Source organism: Dermochelys coriacea, chromosome 2 (assembly GCF_009764565.3).
Source record: "Dermochelys coriacea isolate rDerCor1 chromosome 2, rDerCor1.pri.v4, whole genome shotgun sequence".
Classification (NCBI taxonomy): Eukaryota; Metazoa; Chordata; order Testudines; family Dermochelyidae; genus Dermochelys; species Dermochelys coriacea.
Window position 1 is genome coordinate 251,481,934 of NC_050069.1, and position 13,879 is coordinate 251,495,812.

At 37.9% G+C, this 13,879-nt stretch overlaps 1 protein-coding gene across 2 annotated transcripts in view; it reads left to right on the forward strand.

Annotated features, from left to right (window-relative positions):
* PTPRN2 (protein tyrosine phosphatase receptor type N2) overlaps positions 1-13,879 on the forward strand; it is a 992,764-nt gene that overhangs the window by 964,098 nt on the left and 14,787 nt on the right. For both annotated transcript variants that reach the window (XM_038390254.2, XM_038390255.2), the window contains one exon: positions 232-296. In XM_038390254.2, the coding sequence (XP_038246182.1) occupies positions 232-296 (65 nt within the window). The remainder of the gene's footprint in view (positions 1-231; positions 297-13,879) is intronic.

Sequence of the window (13,879 nt, forward strand, 5' to 3'; positions counted from 1 at the left end):
TAAAACAAAATCCTGCTATCCATGTAGAACAATAGTTAATGCTACATGAACAGCTTGTGTTAATTAAAGCCATTGCAAGCTTTCTCTCCCTCTCCTCTTACTCTTGTTTCCCTCCCCATTTATCCTCTCTTCCCCTTGTATGACACAGTATAAAAATAATGATAGCTACCTTTCTCTTTCTCGAGTCTAGATGTTCATTGATGGATTTTTTTTCTCCCTTTCTGTTGGCAGTGATGGTGCAGGAAGAAGTGGAACCTACATTCTAATTGACATGGTTCTCAATAAAATGGCCAAAGGTGAGAATCAAAAAGCGTGTGGCTTTCTCAGTGCTGAAAGATGTGGTGGTTACCATAGTAACACAGAGAAATATTCACAGAAGGCCCAAGAATAAATTAGAGGCAAATTGTACCCTTTACTGAATGATCTTAAGTTTATTTTCTTGTAGTGGTTTAAAAAAAAAAAAAAGCTGTTCATGAATGGAGCCTAGACATGTATGCTGTTGGAAGAGGCAGGATTTGTAGCTTTAATTTTATTATTTTAAATATGTATTACAGCTAAAAAAAAAAAGCTTTGAACTATATGATAAATATTTAGTGTTGTCTAATCAGTAAATTGATTCCTTTCAGTGGGTTGGACAGGCACTTCTCACCTACGCAGTAGTAGTTTAAACACAATTGCCTGCCTTTTGAGATGGTATTTCAGTGGATGTGGCAATGGAATGGAACGGGAGTTGGCTGACAGGCAGTCTGTTCTCAGCTCTGCCATTGTCTGTTTGCCAGACCTTGGACAGGTCACTTAACTTCCCTGTGCCTCCATTTTGCCCATCTGTGAAATGCCCTTTCTATAAAGGGTTTTAGCTGAACAGCTGAAAATCATAAGTAATCAACATTATTATATATTTAAAAAAAAAAAAAAGTCCACCCTCGGGAAGGATGCAGTACTCTTTCTTTTTATTGCCCCAATAACTATTTGATTATGGGAAATGCTGGGGCACATGGAGATAATCACTGTCTGATAAATAGACAATAAAATAAAGTAAATAACCCACTGTGTTAAAAGTGTAATAGTTGGGAGTTTCAAAAGTGCTCAGCATTAGTCATTTACCTCAGTGGGAGCAGAGACAAGCCACTGCTGAACAGTTTTAAAGCCCTACCCTATTTTATAAGGACCTGGTCAATCAACACTTTACTTCCACTTCATTTCTGTCTGTCTGTTTTATAGTCTTACAGTGTAAGGTTTTTAGGGGTAGGGAATGTGTCTTCCTCTGTGTTTTGTTCAGCACCTAGCACTTTCAGAAATAAATAAATAGCAGTCTTCTGCCTTCTCATCACTGTCTTTCTGCATCCCTTTTTTGAAGCTAGTCCTATGGTCAGTCATAATCTTGCCCTGTGGGTATGTGAATTTTCACTTCACAAGAAAATGATGATAATGCAGATTAGCTGACATATACATGTAGAAATAATATGTAGCATTTTGTCTTCTAATCACTGTACCAACATTAGTTAATTCAATAAACTGTTTAATTTTGGTCAACTTCCTATACATAGTTTAAAAATAAAATTCACGTTTTGCAATCTTTCTCTCGCTTCTGAAATTGTCACGTCCCAGAAATAATGATATTCCATTCCTTCAGATACAGGAGTTTGACATTTCTTCTCCCCTGTTTCTGACTGTTAACATGTCTCATCAAACACACAAACAAAGGGCTATGTTTTGTGCCCTTGAGCATGATGTGGAACTTACTATTGATGTGAAAAGAAGTTGTGTGCCTGCCTTATGCCAAGTCCCAGACTGAAAATTCTCCAGCAAAATTAGATGATTTTTTCCTCATTGGAAAGTGTATTTGTTTTGTGAAAGAATATGTCGGAATTTCAGCTATTTGGTACATTTATATTTCAAGTGGCAACTTCATCTCTCCAAATAATAGCTGTAATACATGATAAAACTGATGTACACCTCTATTAAATATTAGTTATACTCATTTCAGCCATCAGCCAAGAGAGCATGTGATGAAAACTAGATTTAAAATATAGGAAATTTGCTCACATAGAGAAATAAATGAGAAATATTTTCTAGCTTCAGGCTTTCAAACACTTAAGGAAGGGTTGACTTTGTTGTAAGAGCACTAAAGAATGCCATTTATTGACTCCATTGTACCATGTAATGTCAAATTCCATTTTAAGTGTGGGGCTTAGTGTTGCACAATACAAGACAAGTCATGTGAAACTGGCCAAAGAAAGGAGTCACAGGGCTTTTTAGATTGGTCACCCCCATTTTGTTCTTGACCTGCTCCCCTCTGCCAATGGGGGTGTGCAATTTGAAATCCTCTGACCTGGTGCTTTGGCTGTAGTTTAAATGAAAGATCAAAGGGCAAAGCGGGCATCTCAACCCTGCTGAGGTGGGCCTTTCCCAGGCTGTCACACTGTGAGGCAGCCAAAGGTTTTGTTCTGACAGGAATCTAGGCCCAGTCTGTGAGGCCTAGGCCTTCTTTGTCTGGCCTGAGAAGTTTGAGGCCCAGGTTGAGGATCCAATGTTCATCAAATGATCAAAGGCCTGAAGCCCTGGACATGAAATCTTTCTTTCCATTTCCTTTTCTTAAAGAATGAATTGCACGAGTACCAAAGAATGCCATTTCCAAAGCTTTTATGTGGAGTGCTAGCACTAAGTTTAGAGTCCTTCAGTTCTAAACAGAAAAATGTAAGTGCACTTTCAATCTGGGCCCAGCTGCAAGGCCAGCATCTACTAACATTTCTTTCAAAAAGGCTTTTAAGGATTAAGGCTTCAGTCTTCCCCCCCTCCCCCCGAAAAAAAGACTTTTAAGAATAAACTTAGAATAATTTGAGTTCTTGTTCCACTGTCTGGTTTATTAGAAAGTAGACAATAATGCATTTTTAAATCGATGTAAATAGAAGACTATTTAGTTTCAGCAGTGGGAAAGTAGAAAACAATCAATAAAATGCTTTGGCTCTTTAGTGGGATTTTTAATAGGGCAGATTTAGAAAAGGGTGCTTCTTTTTCATGTAATGATTTCCTTTTCTACATTTGAAATGGTTTCTTTTAGACATTTAACTGTAAATGCTTTTGTTGTTTAAAATTTTCACTCCTAATCGCATAGTAAATTAGTGCTGATACATCTGTTAAAATATGTTATAAATTCAGATTTACTGCTACTACAGCTAGTCAGAGTTGCACTAAACTATACTGTTTTATACACTTAAAGCAAACAATCAGTTATTTAAATTATTCAAATTTATGGCAGCAGAAATCAATTGGTAAAGGATTTCATATTACATAAGTGATACAACTTTACAAACAGTGATACAACATTTGCCAAGTCAACCTCAAACCCACATACACCCCAAAAAACTCCCACACTATTCTAGTGCACTTCAGTTGTGGTTGCGTGGGAACGCTAAAGCTAACACTGATCACAGAAATGGTTCTGCCAGAATACTTTCGTCATAAATGTTAAGGATTTCCTCCTGCATTTTGTGTTTGAGTAGTGAGCAGGGCATGTGAAAAGATCTCATGATGCTGGGGGAAGCACTATGCTGAGTAAACACATTCCAGTCCCCCCGGTTGCCATTGTTATTCAAACAACTTCAGCATGCATTTTTGGAGCCCCTTTGACTTTGCATATCATCATGAAGGATTTCCTGTTGGACTGTCTGTTTGTAATGAATTATGGTATACTCTTTATTATAAACATAGTGGCTTATCTGTGCATTGTAAGATCCATTAGTGTAAGATGCCATGTTAAATAATCCAATTGTATAAAATTGGAATAGTTAAGACAAATGACACTGATATCCATTCTGTACCAAAATTTCAATACAAGCAGTCTATTCAACTTTGGTTTTATGCTCTGCAGTCACAAATCAGTTGTATCTAAATGTTCAAATTATTCCTCTAGCATGGGGTCAGTGAAAAGTTTTACAGTTAAGTTTATTCTTATATTTAACAGTTCCACTAGCTTCAGTGCTATGCTTTGCCATCTTGCTACTTTTGTACAGGTATTGGTTATATTATTTCTTATGCAGAGCAGTGTCCTAACAAGGGTCTAATCCTGCTACTATTGAAATCAATAGCAACATTCCCATTGACTTGAGTGGTGCCTCAAGTATAGCCTTACTGAAGGCACCAGGACTTGACAACTCTAAATGATGATAATCCATTTCAATGAACAATGGAATTTTAGGGTGTTACAGAAAAGTGCCCGGGTAATACCACCTTTTCAGTACCCAGATGCTCATTTTAGTCCAAGCTTTGGTCCTGAGTGATACTCTCATTTCCTTTCTGTGATATTCACTAGTGGTTCTTAGAAACCCAGCCAGTTAGAATAATACAAGAAAAGGCTTATGTGGGGATGGGATATTTTGGTTGCATAGTACTTGGAGCCAGAGAAATACCAAAAATATAGAGATGGCTTCATTGCTACCTCAGTTCAGATTGGTGCTTTTTAACCAGAATATCTCCTGTCCAATCCTTCACTTTGTTTTAGAGGTAAAGTACAGAGGTTTCCTTTGAAATCAGTGTGCACTTTCAGTGGTTGAATGAGGGAAGAAAATGACAGTTCATGGTCTTTTGATGATTAGAGAATGCTTGCTACAGTACATTTCAGCGGCAATTTCCTGTTATGAATTTTAACATTCTTCATTCATATGTTCACACTAATACATTCAGCAAGATTTTGTTTAGCTTTTTTTCCACAGAGCTGGGTAAGCTGTTTTAGATAAAATAATTCATCTGAACTTCCCCCCCAAAACCACACCAAACCTGAACTGCTTGGGCTTTTTCTTTTTGAAACTCGAAGAACTTCAGCATTCTTCCATTCCTCATTTTTCTTTTCTTCCCTTCTTCATTCTGGTAGTGAGCACAAGTACTGAAATACTACAAGAGACTACTATTGGAGTATTCTCTGGCATAATGAAGTACGGAACAAATCTGAAGGAAAATTATATGAGGTTTCCAGTTTTGTTTTCCTCTTCTGAGAGGTCTTCATAGTGCAAATAATTATTTGAATTTTGGATACTAATTGAAGTGATTGGAAAATACGAGTTATCAAATTCTATTGAAATACATTATAAATTTCAGAACCTGAGAATACAGCATAAAGATTGGATGTAGCATAGCCAAACTCAGTGAAACCTCTTCCAAATGTAAAAAGAAAAGGAGTACTTGTGGCACCTTAGAGACTAACAAATTTATTAGAGCATAAGCTTTCGTGAGCTACAGCTCTCTGTAGCTCACGGAAGCTTATGCTCAAATAAATTTGTTAGTCTCTAAGGTGCCACAAGTACTCCTTTTCTTTTTGCGAATACAGACTAACACGGCTGCTACTCTGAAACTCTTCCAAATGTGAAAGCTAGAAGGATTCCTTAGTTCCTCTTGTGACTCATCATTACCAATAGCAATATTCCAAAGTATTTAGCTAAACAGATCCCTTTTTACTAGGGCCTTTTGCTTATACATAACACAGATCTAACAAGCATAATAAAATAGACAGGTCACCGCCACTAAAAAGAAGCCTGTGTAAAAGAGAATACTTGTACACATTAGTATTTTAAATTGGATTTAATTTGTTAATTTTTATGTCCTTGTATAAAGATTAAGTCAAATTCTGTTTTCCAGTTACAATGATGTAAATTTAGATCAACTTCCTGGACTTCTGTGCAGTTAGTCTGGATTAATACTGGGGTAAATGAGAGAAGATTTAGGTCTAAGAGCCAGTTTCCACTGTAAACACAGAATGTATAGAATGTTTTATTACCATAGTTGACAGACTAAATATGGTTTAGAGAGAAGATTGTCATCTTATTATTTGTTTGATATTTCAGAGGCTGTGAAGTGGGACTGGAAAGTGATGGAATTCCTGTGGAAAATTTAGGGCAGAAAAATTCTGAGTTTTAAAATGGATAGCTGAGATTTGTTTGTTTATTTTGTCTTCTAGATTTGAATCCATTGTATAGCGAAGCCTTGAATTCTGTATCCAGTTAGTTAGATTTGGATAATTATCTTAGGAAAAAATTAAGGTCAGTAAAGCAAAGTTCTAGGTTTTGGTATCTGCACTTTTGTATTCTCCACAACCTGCCCCCAAGTATTAGCAATAATGGTGGTTGCATAATGTCTGAAATGTTACTAGTGCTCTTTATGAAGAGGCAAGGTGCCTGAGTTAATAGCTTTTATTGAACTGACTTCTGCTGATGAGAGAGAGAAGCTTTCAAACTTGCACAGAATTCTTCAGGTTTCTTCATCTCTTCTTCAGTCTTTTTATGAAGACAGTTCTTTGCATCCATGTATACGTATTGTATATTAACCAGGGCAGTTCTGCAAGTGAGTTGGTTTTATGTAATATAACTGGCACCGAATTACCCAAGGAACACAATTAAGCTATATTGCTTGTTGCAGGCTTTCCCAACACATAATTGACCACAAAGGGAGCTTTGCCCCAAGCCACAGGCCAAAGGGCACAGTGGATGTCTAGGTCAATTTTTTTAATGGTAGAGCCTTCCAAGAAAGGCGAACTTGTGCTACTTAGAGCAAACAACTTAAAAGCACATTTTAATTGTTTAAATTTCTGCTTTTAAATAACACAGTTCGATGAGTAGCATTACATGTATACATTTGTGGAATGGCTGATTGGTGCTATAAAGTAATCCATTAATAATAATTAAAACAGAAACCTATGACAAACTTGAACATTCCAGCAAGCTTCTACTGAAAAATGAGTGAGAGCTCACTGTGAAAGTGATGCTGGTTTATATTTCCCATAGCATATTCTGAGGACTGATTGTGCTGATAGTTTCCCTTATGATGTATAGAGGTTATAAAAAAAAAAAGGCAAACAAATTATTGATGTGATTTTTTTTTTCTTTTTAAATACTTTGGAGTATATGTTCACAGAGGTTGCTCTGTAGGAGGGTATTAGGACTGAAAGTATGGTAGGGAGCAGTCCTAATTATTCAGCATGTGAGGCACATGAATCATGAAGAAAGATTGATCAGACATGGACTATATCTTGGAAAAGAAAAACTAAGGGGGTCCCCATAGAGCTTTGGAAGATCATGAAAGGAATGTATTGATGTCAGTAAGCAGCTTGAGATAGTAACTAATTTGAAAACAAGAGGTCATTGACTGGAGCTGAGGAGGAGACAAGCATATAAGGAATTTGGACGGCATTTCTTCACACAAAGGATAGGTTAGAATATGGAACAAACTGAAAAAGCCAGCCATGCAATGGTGTGCTATCAGTTCAATAAGCAGCTGGGCAAACATTTGGAAAATGAGGTAAATACAGAGTGAAGAGCTACATTTTTGAAGTTAATCTTACGCAGTCAATCCATAGATGGATTTCAAGAGAAGTGTTTAATTGACCAGATGGTAGTCTCTGGCCCTTAAAGTTACAATGTAGGTTATGACACTAAAGTATAATTTCTGCGCAATCTTAAACCAATCCCATTGTGACTCTTATAGAAGGCTATCTTTTATTAAAGACTTGTCCAGAATTATTGCATATTTTCCTCAGTACATTCTGTGTAGTATCTCATGGATGCTCTACCACTAGCTAATGTACTCGCAATAGAAAACCAGAGTAAAATAAATATAGATCTTGCAATTTGAAAGACCCATATGGGCCAACTGGATCTCAACACCAGTCTATATAACATACATGTGCACACTCCCATATGGGGATTCAAGAAGGAGCATATTTCTTTGAGCAAACCATTAAACACAGCACTGAGTGGCATTTTCAAAACTGCACTTGCTTCAACAATGGTCTTCCAGGTGACTAGCCTACAGCATCTGGCACAGGTGCTGGAAACAGTGGATTGTCCAGAATTGTGAAATTGTGAAAGAGCTAAGGTGGGGGTCATAGAATCCCCTGTATAAATTTGATTTAGAGTTATCAAGGCCAGTATCCCTTTGTATGCATGTATTTGGGAATGTGTGTATGGAATGCTACAGTGGTCATAGTTGATGCTCATATGTTAGTTTGAAAGGGTTATATGTAGCAGTGCCTGTTAGTGTGACCATAACATTAATCATACAGGTGTCATTATGGGTTTTAAAAGTAATCCTCTATTACCTACATCCTCTTTTCAAGTACAATAGCTAGGATGGAATCTTGTAAAAAGCAGAGGACCATCAACTCCCACTGAGTTGGAATCTAAATGTTAAAATAAACCCAGTCCTGCTAAGAGTAGAATTCCCTTGGCTTATGTCAGGGTTCCTTCCCCACTCTGAACTCTAGGGTACAGATGTGGGGACCCGCATGAAAGCTTATTCTTACCAGCTTAGGTTAAAAACTTCCCCAAGATACAAACTTTGTTTTGGCCTTGAACAGTGTGTTGCCATCACCAAGCATTTTAAACAAAGAACAGGGAAAGAGACCACTTGGAGATGACTTCCCCCCAAATATCCCTCCAAACCCTACACCCTCTTTCCTGGGGAGGCTTGAGAATAATATCCTAACCAATTTGTTACAAAATCATCAAAGACGCAAACCCCTGGATCTTGGAACAATGGAAAAATCAGTCAGGTTCTTAAAAGAAGGATTTTATTTAAAAAAAAAAAAAAAAAAGGTAAAAATCATCTCTGTAAAATCAGGATGGAAAATATTTTACAGGGTATTCAGATTCAAAACACAGAGGATCCAGAAGTTAAAGTTCTTAACGTTAAAGATCTTAAAGTTACAGAAAACAGGAATAAACCTCCCTCTTAACACAGGGAAAATTCACATAAAACAAAAGATAAACTAATCTGCCTTGCCTGGCTTACCTATACTGGTTGCAATATTGGAGACTTGGATTAGGATGGGTTGGAGAAGATGGATTTCTGTCTGGCCTCTCTCAATCCCAAGAGAGAACCATCACGTAAACAAAGAGCACAACAAAAGCCTCACTCACCCCCAAGATTTGAAAGTATCTTGTCCCCTTATTGGTCCTTTGGGTCAGGTGCCAGCCAGGTTAGCTGAGCTTCTTAACCCTTTACAGGTAACAGGATGTTGCCTCTGGCCAGGAGGGATTTTATAGCACTGTATACAGAAAGGTGGTTACCCTTCCCTTTATATTTATGACAGCTTAGTAGAAGTCAGCACCGCTTTACTCCAATTAGTGATGATCGGTTTCTGCATTTTCGTGCTGTCAATAGCCTGTGTAGGGCAGAGTTTGCTCTAGTACTCAATGAAAAATTTACACAAATTTTATCTCTGTAGTTACTTATTCTTCTGCAGTGACAAAGGATATTGGCTTAAAATTGACATGCCAGTACAGTATTTCAAGCCCTACAAGACTGTTGAAGATGTAGTAATTTAGGTTTCGCTGGCTGTCTGGGGTAGATGGAATCTACAACCAATTATACATGGGATGTACAAGCTGACCTGTACTTGATAACTTCAAAAAGAGCAGGAGTACTTGTGGCACTTTAGAGACTAAGAAATTTATTTGAGCATAAGCTTTTGTGGGCCATGCTCAAATAAATTTGTTAGTCTGTAAGGTGCCACAAGAACTCCTGTTCTTTTTGCGGATACGGACTAACACGGCTGCTACTGTGAAACTTGATAACTTCAATCATTTTCCTTCAGAATGCATGATAAATTCAATATACAATATTATCTAATATTAATAAAAATTGTGTGTATATAGTATTATTATATGGCATAGTAATATATGTCTTATTAAAATTTTGAAATATTTTCTCTTTTTTCACTGTTGTGGTTTAATGTTCTTTTCATTGTGTACATGCATACTTTTCCTGTTAATTGTGAAAAACAGATATTGATTGTGGATTAAAAAAAAAAAATCTTGTGTATATATTGACTGGGGTGGAAAGTTTCTAATAGGGTTAGAGTTAAATGTATTGCTGTCTGGGTTGAAAAAGTGACTATGACCCTTATGGCAGGGGAGGAAAGTCGATCTAAACTACTCAATTTGAGTTACATTAGTAGCGTAACTCAAGTTGACATAGCTTAGATCTACTTAACGGGGACCGCACTAGACTATGTCAATAGGAGACACTCTGCCATTGACTCCTTACTCTTCTCGTTCCTGTGGAGTACCAGAGTGGATGGGAGAGCGATCAGCAGTCGATTTAGTGGGTCTTCACTAGACCCACTAAATCAACCCCCGGTGAATCAATCGCTGCAGCATCGATCCACAAAAAGTGGAGACAAGCCCTTAGATATAACCTATTTATTCTTATTCCCATCCCCAGATACACATACTGGAATCCACTTTTTGCAAAAGAGTGGGATAACTGTCTTCCACTGAAAACTCCAATTTGTATCTATGATCTCCTGCATTAACCTTAAAAATGGTTGCGGGGGTGGGTGCCTCAAAACCTGAAAAGTGTTGCAGCTTCACTAACTCTTCGCTGAAGCTTCTCTCTGTTTTTTATGTCATGACATTAAGTGACCCTCGCAGCCAATAACAGACGTCTAGCAGTTACAGAAAATGAGAATTGCTTAAATATTTACAGTTTGTATCCATCACCTTCAGTATAAAAAAAAGTTTGTACTCCAAACATTATTTACAAGTGTATTTTATTTCACTTGCATTTGAGACAAAACAGGATAAGGAAGAAAGAAGAGGTCCCACTTCCTCGCTGCAGAGTCCTTTATGGCTGGCAATGGTGTCTTTTAGCCTTTGTCCAATGACGATTATAGATGGAGTTGGAGTTATGGCTGGGATGCCATCGACACTAATGATCAGTGACCTGGCAATATTCTCCCAATATATATACACACACTGTGATCAGACATCTGACTTTCATTGCTGTCATACCTCTGTCCTTAAGACTAAAACATGCTACTCCAAAATGATTCTTTCATGGCATGCCTGACAGACTGCAAATACAGCAAAGTACATGACTGAAGCTAAAAGGCTGCCAATCAGCAACGTCTTACAAATATTAATTGGATCTCTTTCAGCTTCTAGCAATATAATTGAAAAGAACTGACCTAGGGGCTCTTCAGGACTGTTTCCTTGGAGATTTTAATAAGAAAGGTTTTAATATGACCTAACAAGACCCTTTGCCCTTCAAGAACTAATATAAAATCTTTATTATTTAGTAAATATAAAAAGATACATTAGAGAGGGAATAGCTCACAGGAATGAAATTTAACCCCTACATGGCACAAAAAGAAGTGCATATGACAGGTCATTTTCCATACTTCCTTTAGTATTCCATTTCTTTCTATTTGGATGAGAGTTTATTCTCACACAGCTCATCTCCTCCTCCTTAAGGATACAATGGAAGTCCCAATAATCCCATGTTTGTGACCTCACACTCCAATGTCACAGCTATTTAAACAGTAATATAGATTATCTTGCCCTCATCACTGTACTAACTGAGCATCTCTCATCCATGAATGGATTTTATCGGAAACAACCCTATGTATTTTGCCAGCCAAGGTGGAAGATGTTTCCATACCCCACCCCTGGCATGGTGCCCCCTGAAAGTTGGCATCCAGGTCCATCACCTTGATTGCCCACCCCTAAAAGCAGCTCTGGATTTTATCCTCACTATACCCCTGTGTGAGAAAGAAGTAGTATTCCTTTTTACAGATGATGAACTGAGGCCACAGGGTAGAGTAAATGATTTACCCAAGGTCACACAGGAAATCTCTGAGCCAAGAGTTGAACCCAGCTTTCATGAGTCCTTAACTAATACCCCAACTTCCCTTTAATGTTCTTTGTGAATAAATTCACATATGGTTTACCCAATTTTTGTCTTTTTCTAGAGCATTTGCTGATATATCTGAAAGTGGTTCCCAGCATGAATGTCCTCCTTAGTGTAACACAGATGGTTAGCTCAGTGAAGATCCTGGACCCATTATAGGGTTTTTACCCTTGCCTTCAGTGTAAGCACGTATGAGGATATTGTGTAATAAATAAAGTCATGTTTTAGTTGTTTACAAACTTCCCTCTAAAGAAATGCTGCTGTTATCAGGGCTTGCATTTTATGTGTTTGTATAGTGCCTGACACACTGGGACCCCAATACTGACTGGGGCCTCTGGGCATTAATCGTATGAGTAATATTAATATCCTGTTTGTTTAGATACTGGGAGTTGCCAGTGGGACCCTCAGACAGCCTATTGCAGTGGATCTTGACTAGCTCATGTCTGTTATTTATTGTATTACTGGATAGTCTACTGATGTGACTCTCTGCAGGCCAAACATTTAACCTTTTGGAGGCCGCTAATCAGGAGCGCCTGCTCCTTAGTGCCAATTCCTACATTGCTGCCCAGGGGAGGAGCAGGAGGTGGAGGAGGAGGGTTGACCCAAAACTTCAGAAACTGTTTCTCTCCTTGGGGCAAAATATAATTCAACTTGCGTCTTTTCATGTTTTCTCTCTGTTTAGGCTGCTAACATTTTCTGATGTGGGTTGTTTGACCACTCACTGTAAATGCCTTGATCTTTTAAAAATGTTATTGTTAATTACCAAATGCTGGATTCTGCCCACTTTACTGCTTGAATATTGGTGTATGATGGGTGGTCCTACTCAGCTCAATGAGAGTCAGGTACCGCTCAGTGTAAATAGGGATGACAGAAGCTAAGATATATTCTGTAAAAATGCTTACAAATTCACCTCTCATATTACTGCTGCTACTGTGACAGCAGCTACTCAGTCTCACAGTAAATTTTGCTCTTAGATACACATAAAACAAACACAGAAATCTCTTATTAAAAGGCAGCCTATGGCAAGCAGGACCACATTTATTTCATGGAAGACTTTGGTTATGAGATAACATGTAGTCATAGGAGAAAAGTCAATTCTTTATCCAGTTTAGACATTGCCCTTTTAACTTTATTTCCTGAAGCCAATGGCATTATATGACAGAGGGATATGTGTTTTAGACAAGCAGGCCTTATTGACATATTCTGCTTTCTCCTTTCCAGTTATCTGTGGCTGGATTTGAGCCAGTACTTTTTACCCTTTCCTATACGATGTACATTGTTTCCATAGACAGCATACTGGTATTTTTATCTATTGGTAGAGGGGATGGGTTAATGGCCTAAGCAAAACATTTGGAATATTTAGGTGTCCTTGGAGTCATAGGTTCAAGTCCTGATAGGGCTGACTCAGCTCTTCCTTTTTCCACTATAGATAAATTGAGTTACCTGTACCTTGTGTGTGAGCCGTTCAGATGAAAACTATAAAAATCTGCAGTCCTTTTAGCTCTGTGTGGATGTAAAGGATTCCATGGCAGCACTCTGTGTATGGATTTTGACTTAGTGTCCCTAGATAAGATTTCCCTTTCTCCAACTACAATGCCTCCTTTCCCAGGGATGTCTGCATAGCAGTGAAGCTGGATGTAAAGTGCTTTTGTGTGCTCCAGGATGAAAAATGCTATCTATTATGTCACTGTTCCGCACTTCCAGGTGGAAATGGAAAACCTCAAAGTGATGAAGACCATGAATTTATGTCATGTGTGCCACTAAAGCAATTAGGAAGACCTAGTCAAATAGACATTCAGCTCCCCTTGATTCTGAATGTGAGCTGGGTGTTTATGCCTTTTGAAAAATCTCCTCCTTAGTCTAGAATTGTGACTTAAGCTATTCCATAGACCAACACACAATATGAAGTGAGCTGTAGCTCCCGAAAGCTTATGCTCAGATAAATTTGTTAGTCTCTAAGGTGCCACAAGTCCTCCTTTTCTTTTTGCGAATACAAACTAACACGGCTGCTACTCTGAAACCGCACAATATAGTGGAGCTTATGTAATATGCTACCAATCTGGCATATTTAGAATAGAAAAAGCCCTTATCACACTGTGTTTTCTGAGAGGAATAGTGAGATATATTTACTTTGGGTTTAGTACAATGAGGGAATAGATGTGAAAGGTGTGGTAGTGTTTGGGAGGGAGGAGGTTTGCTC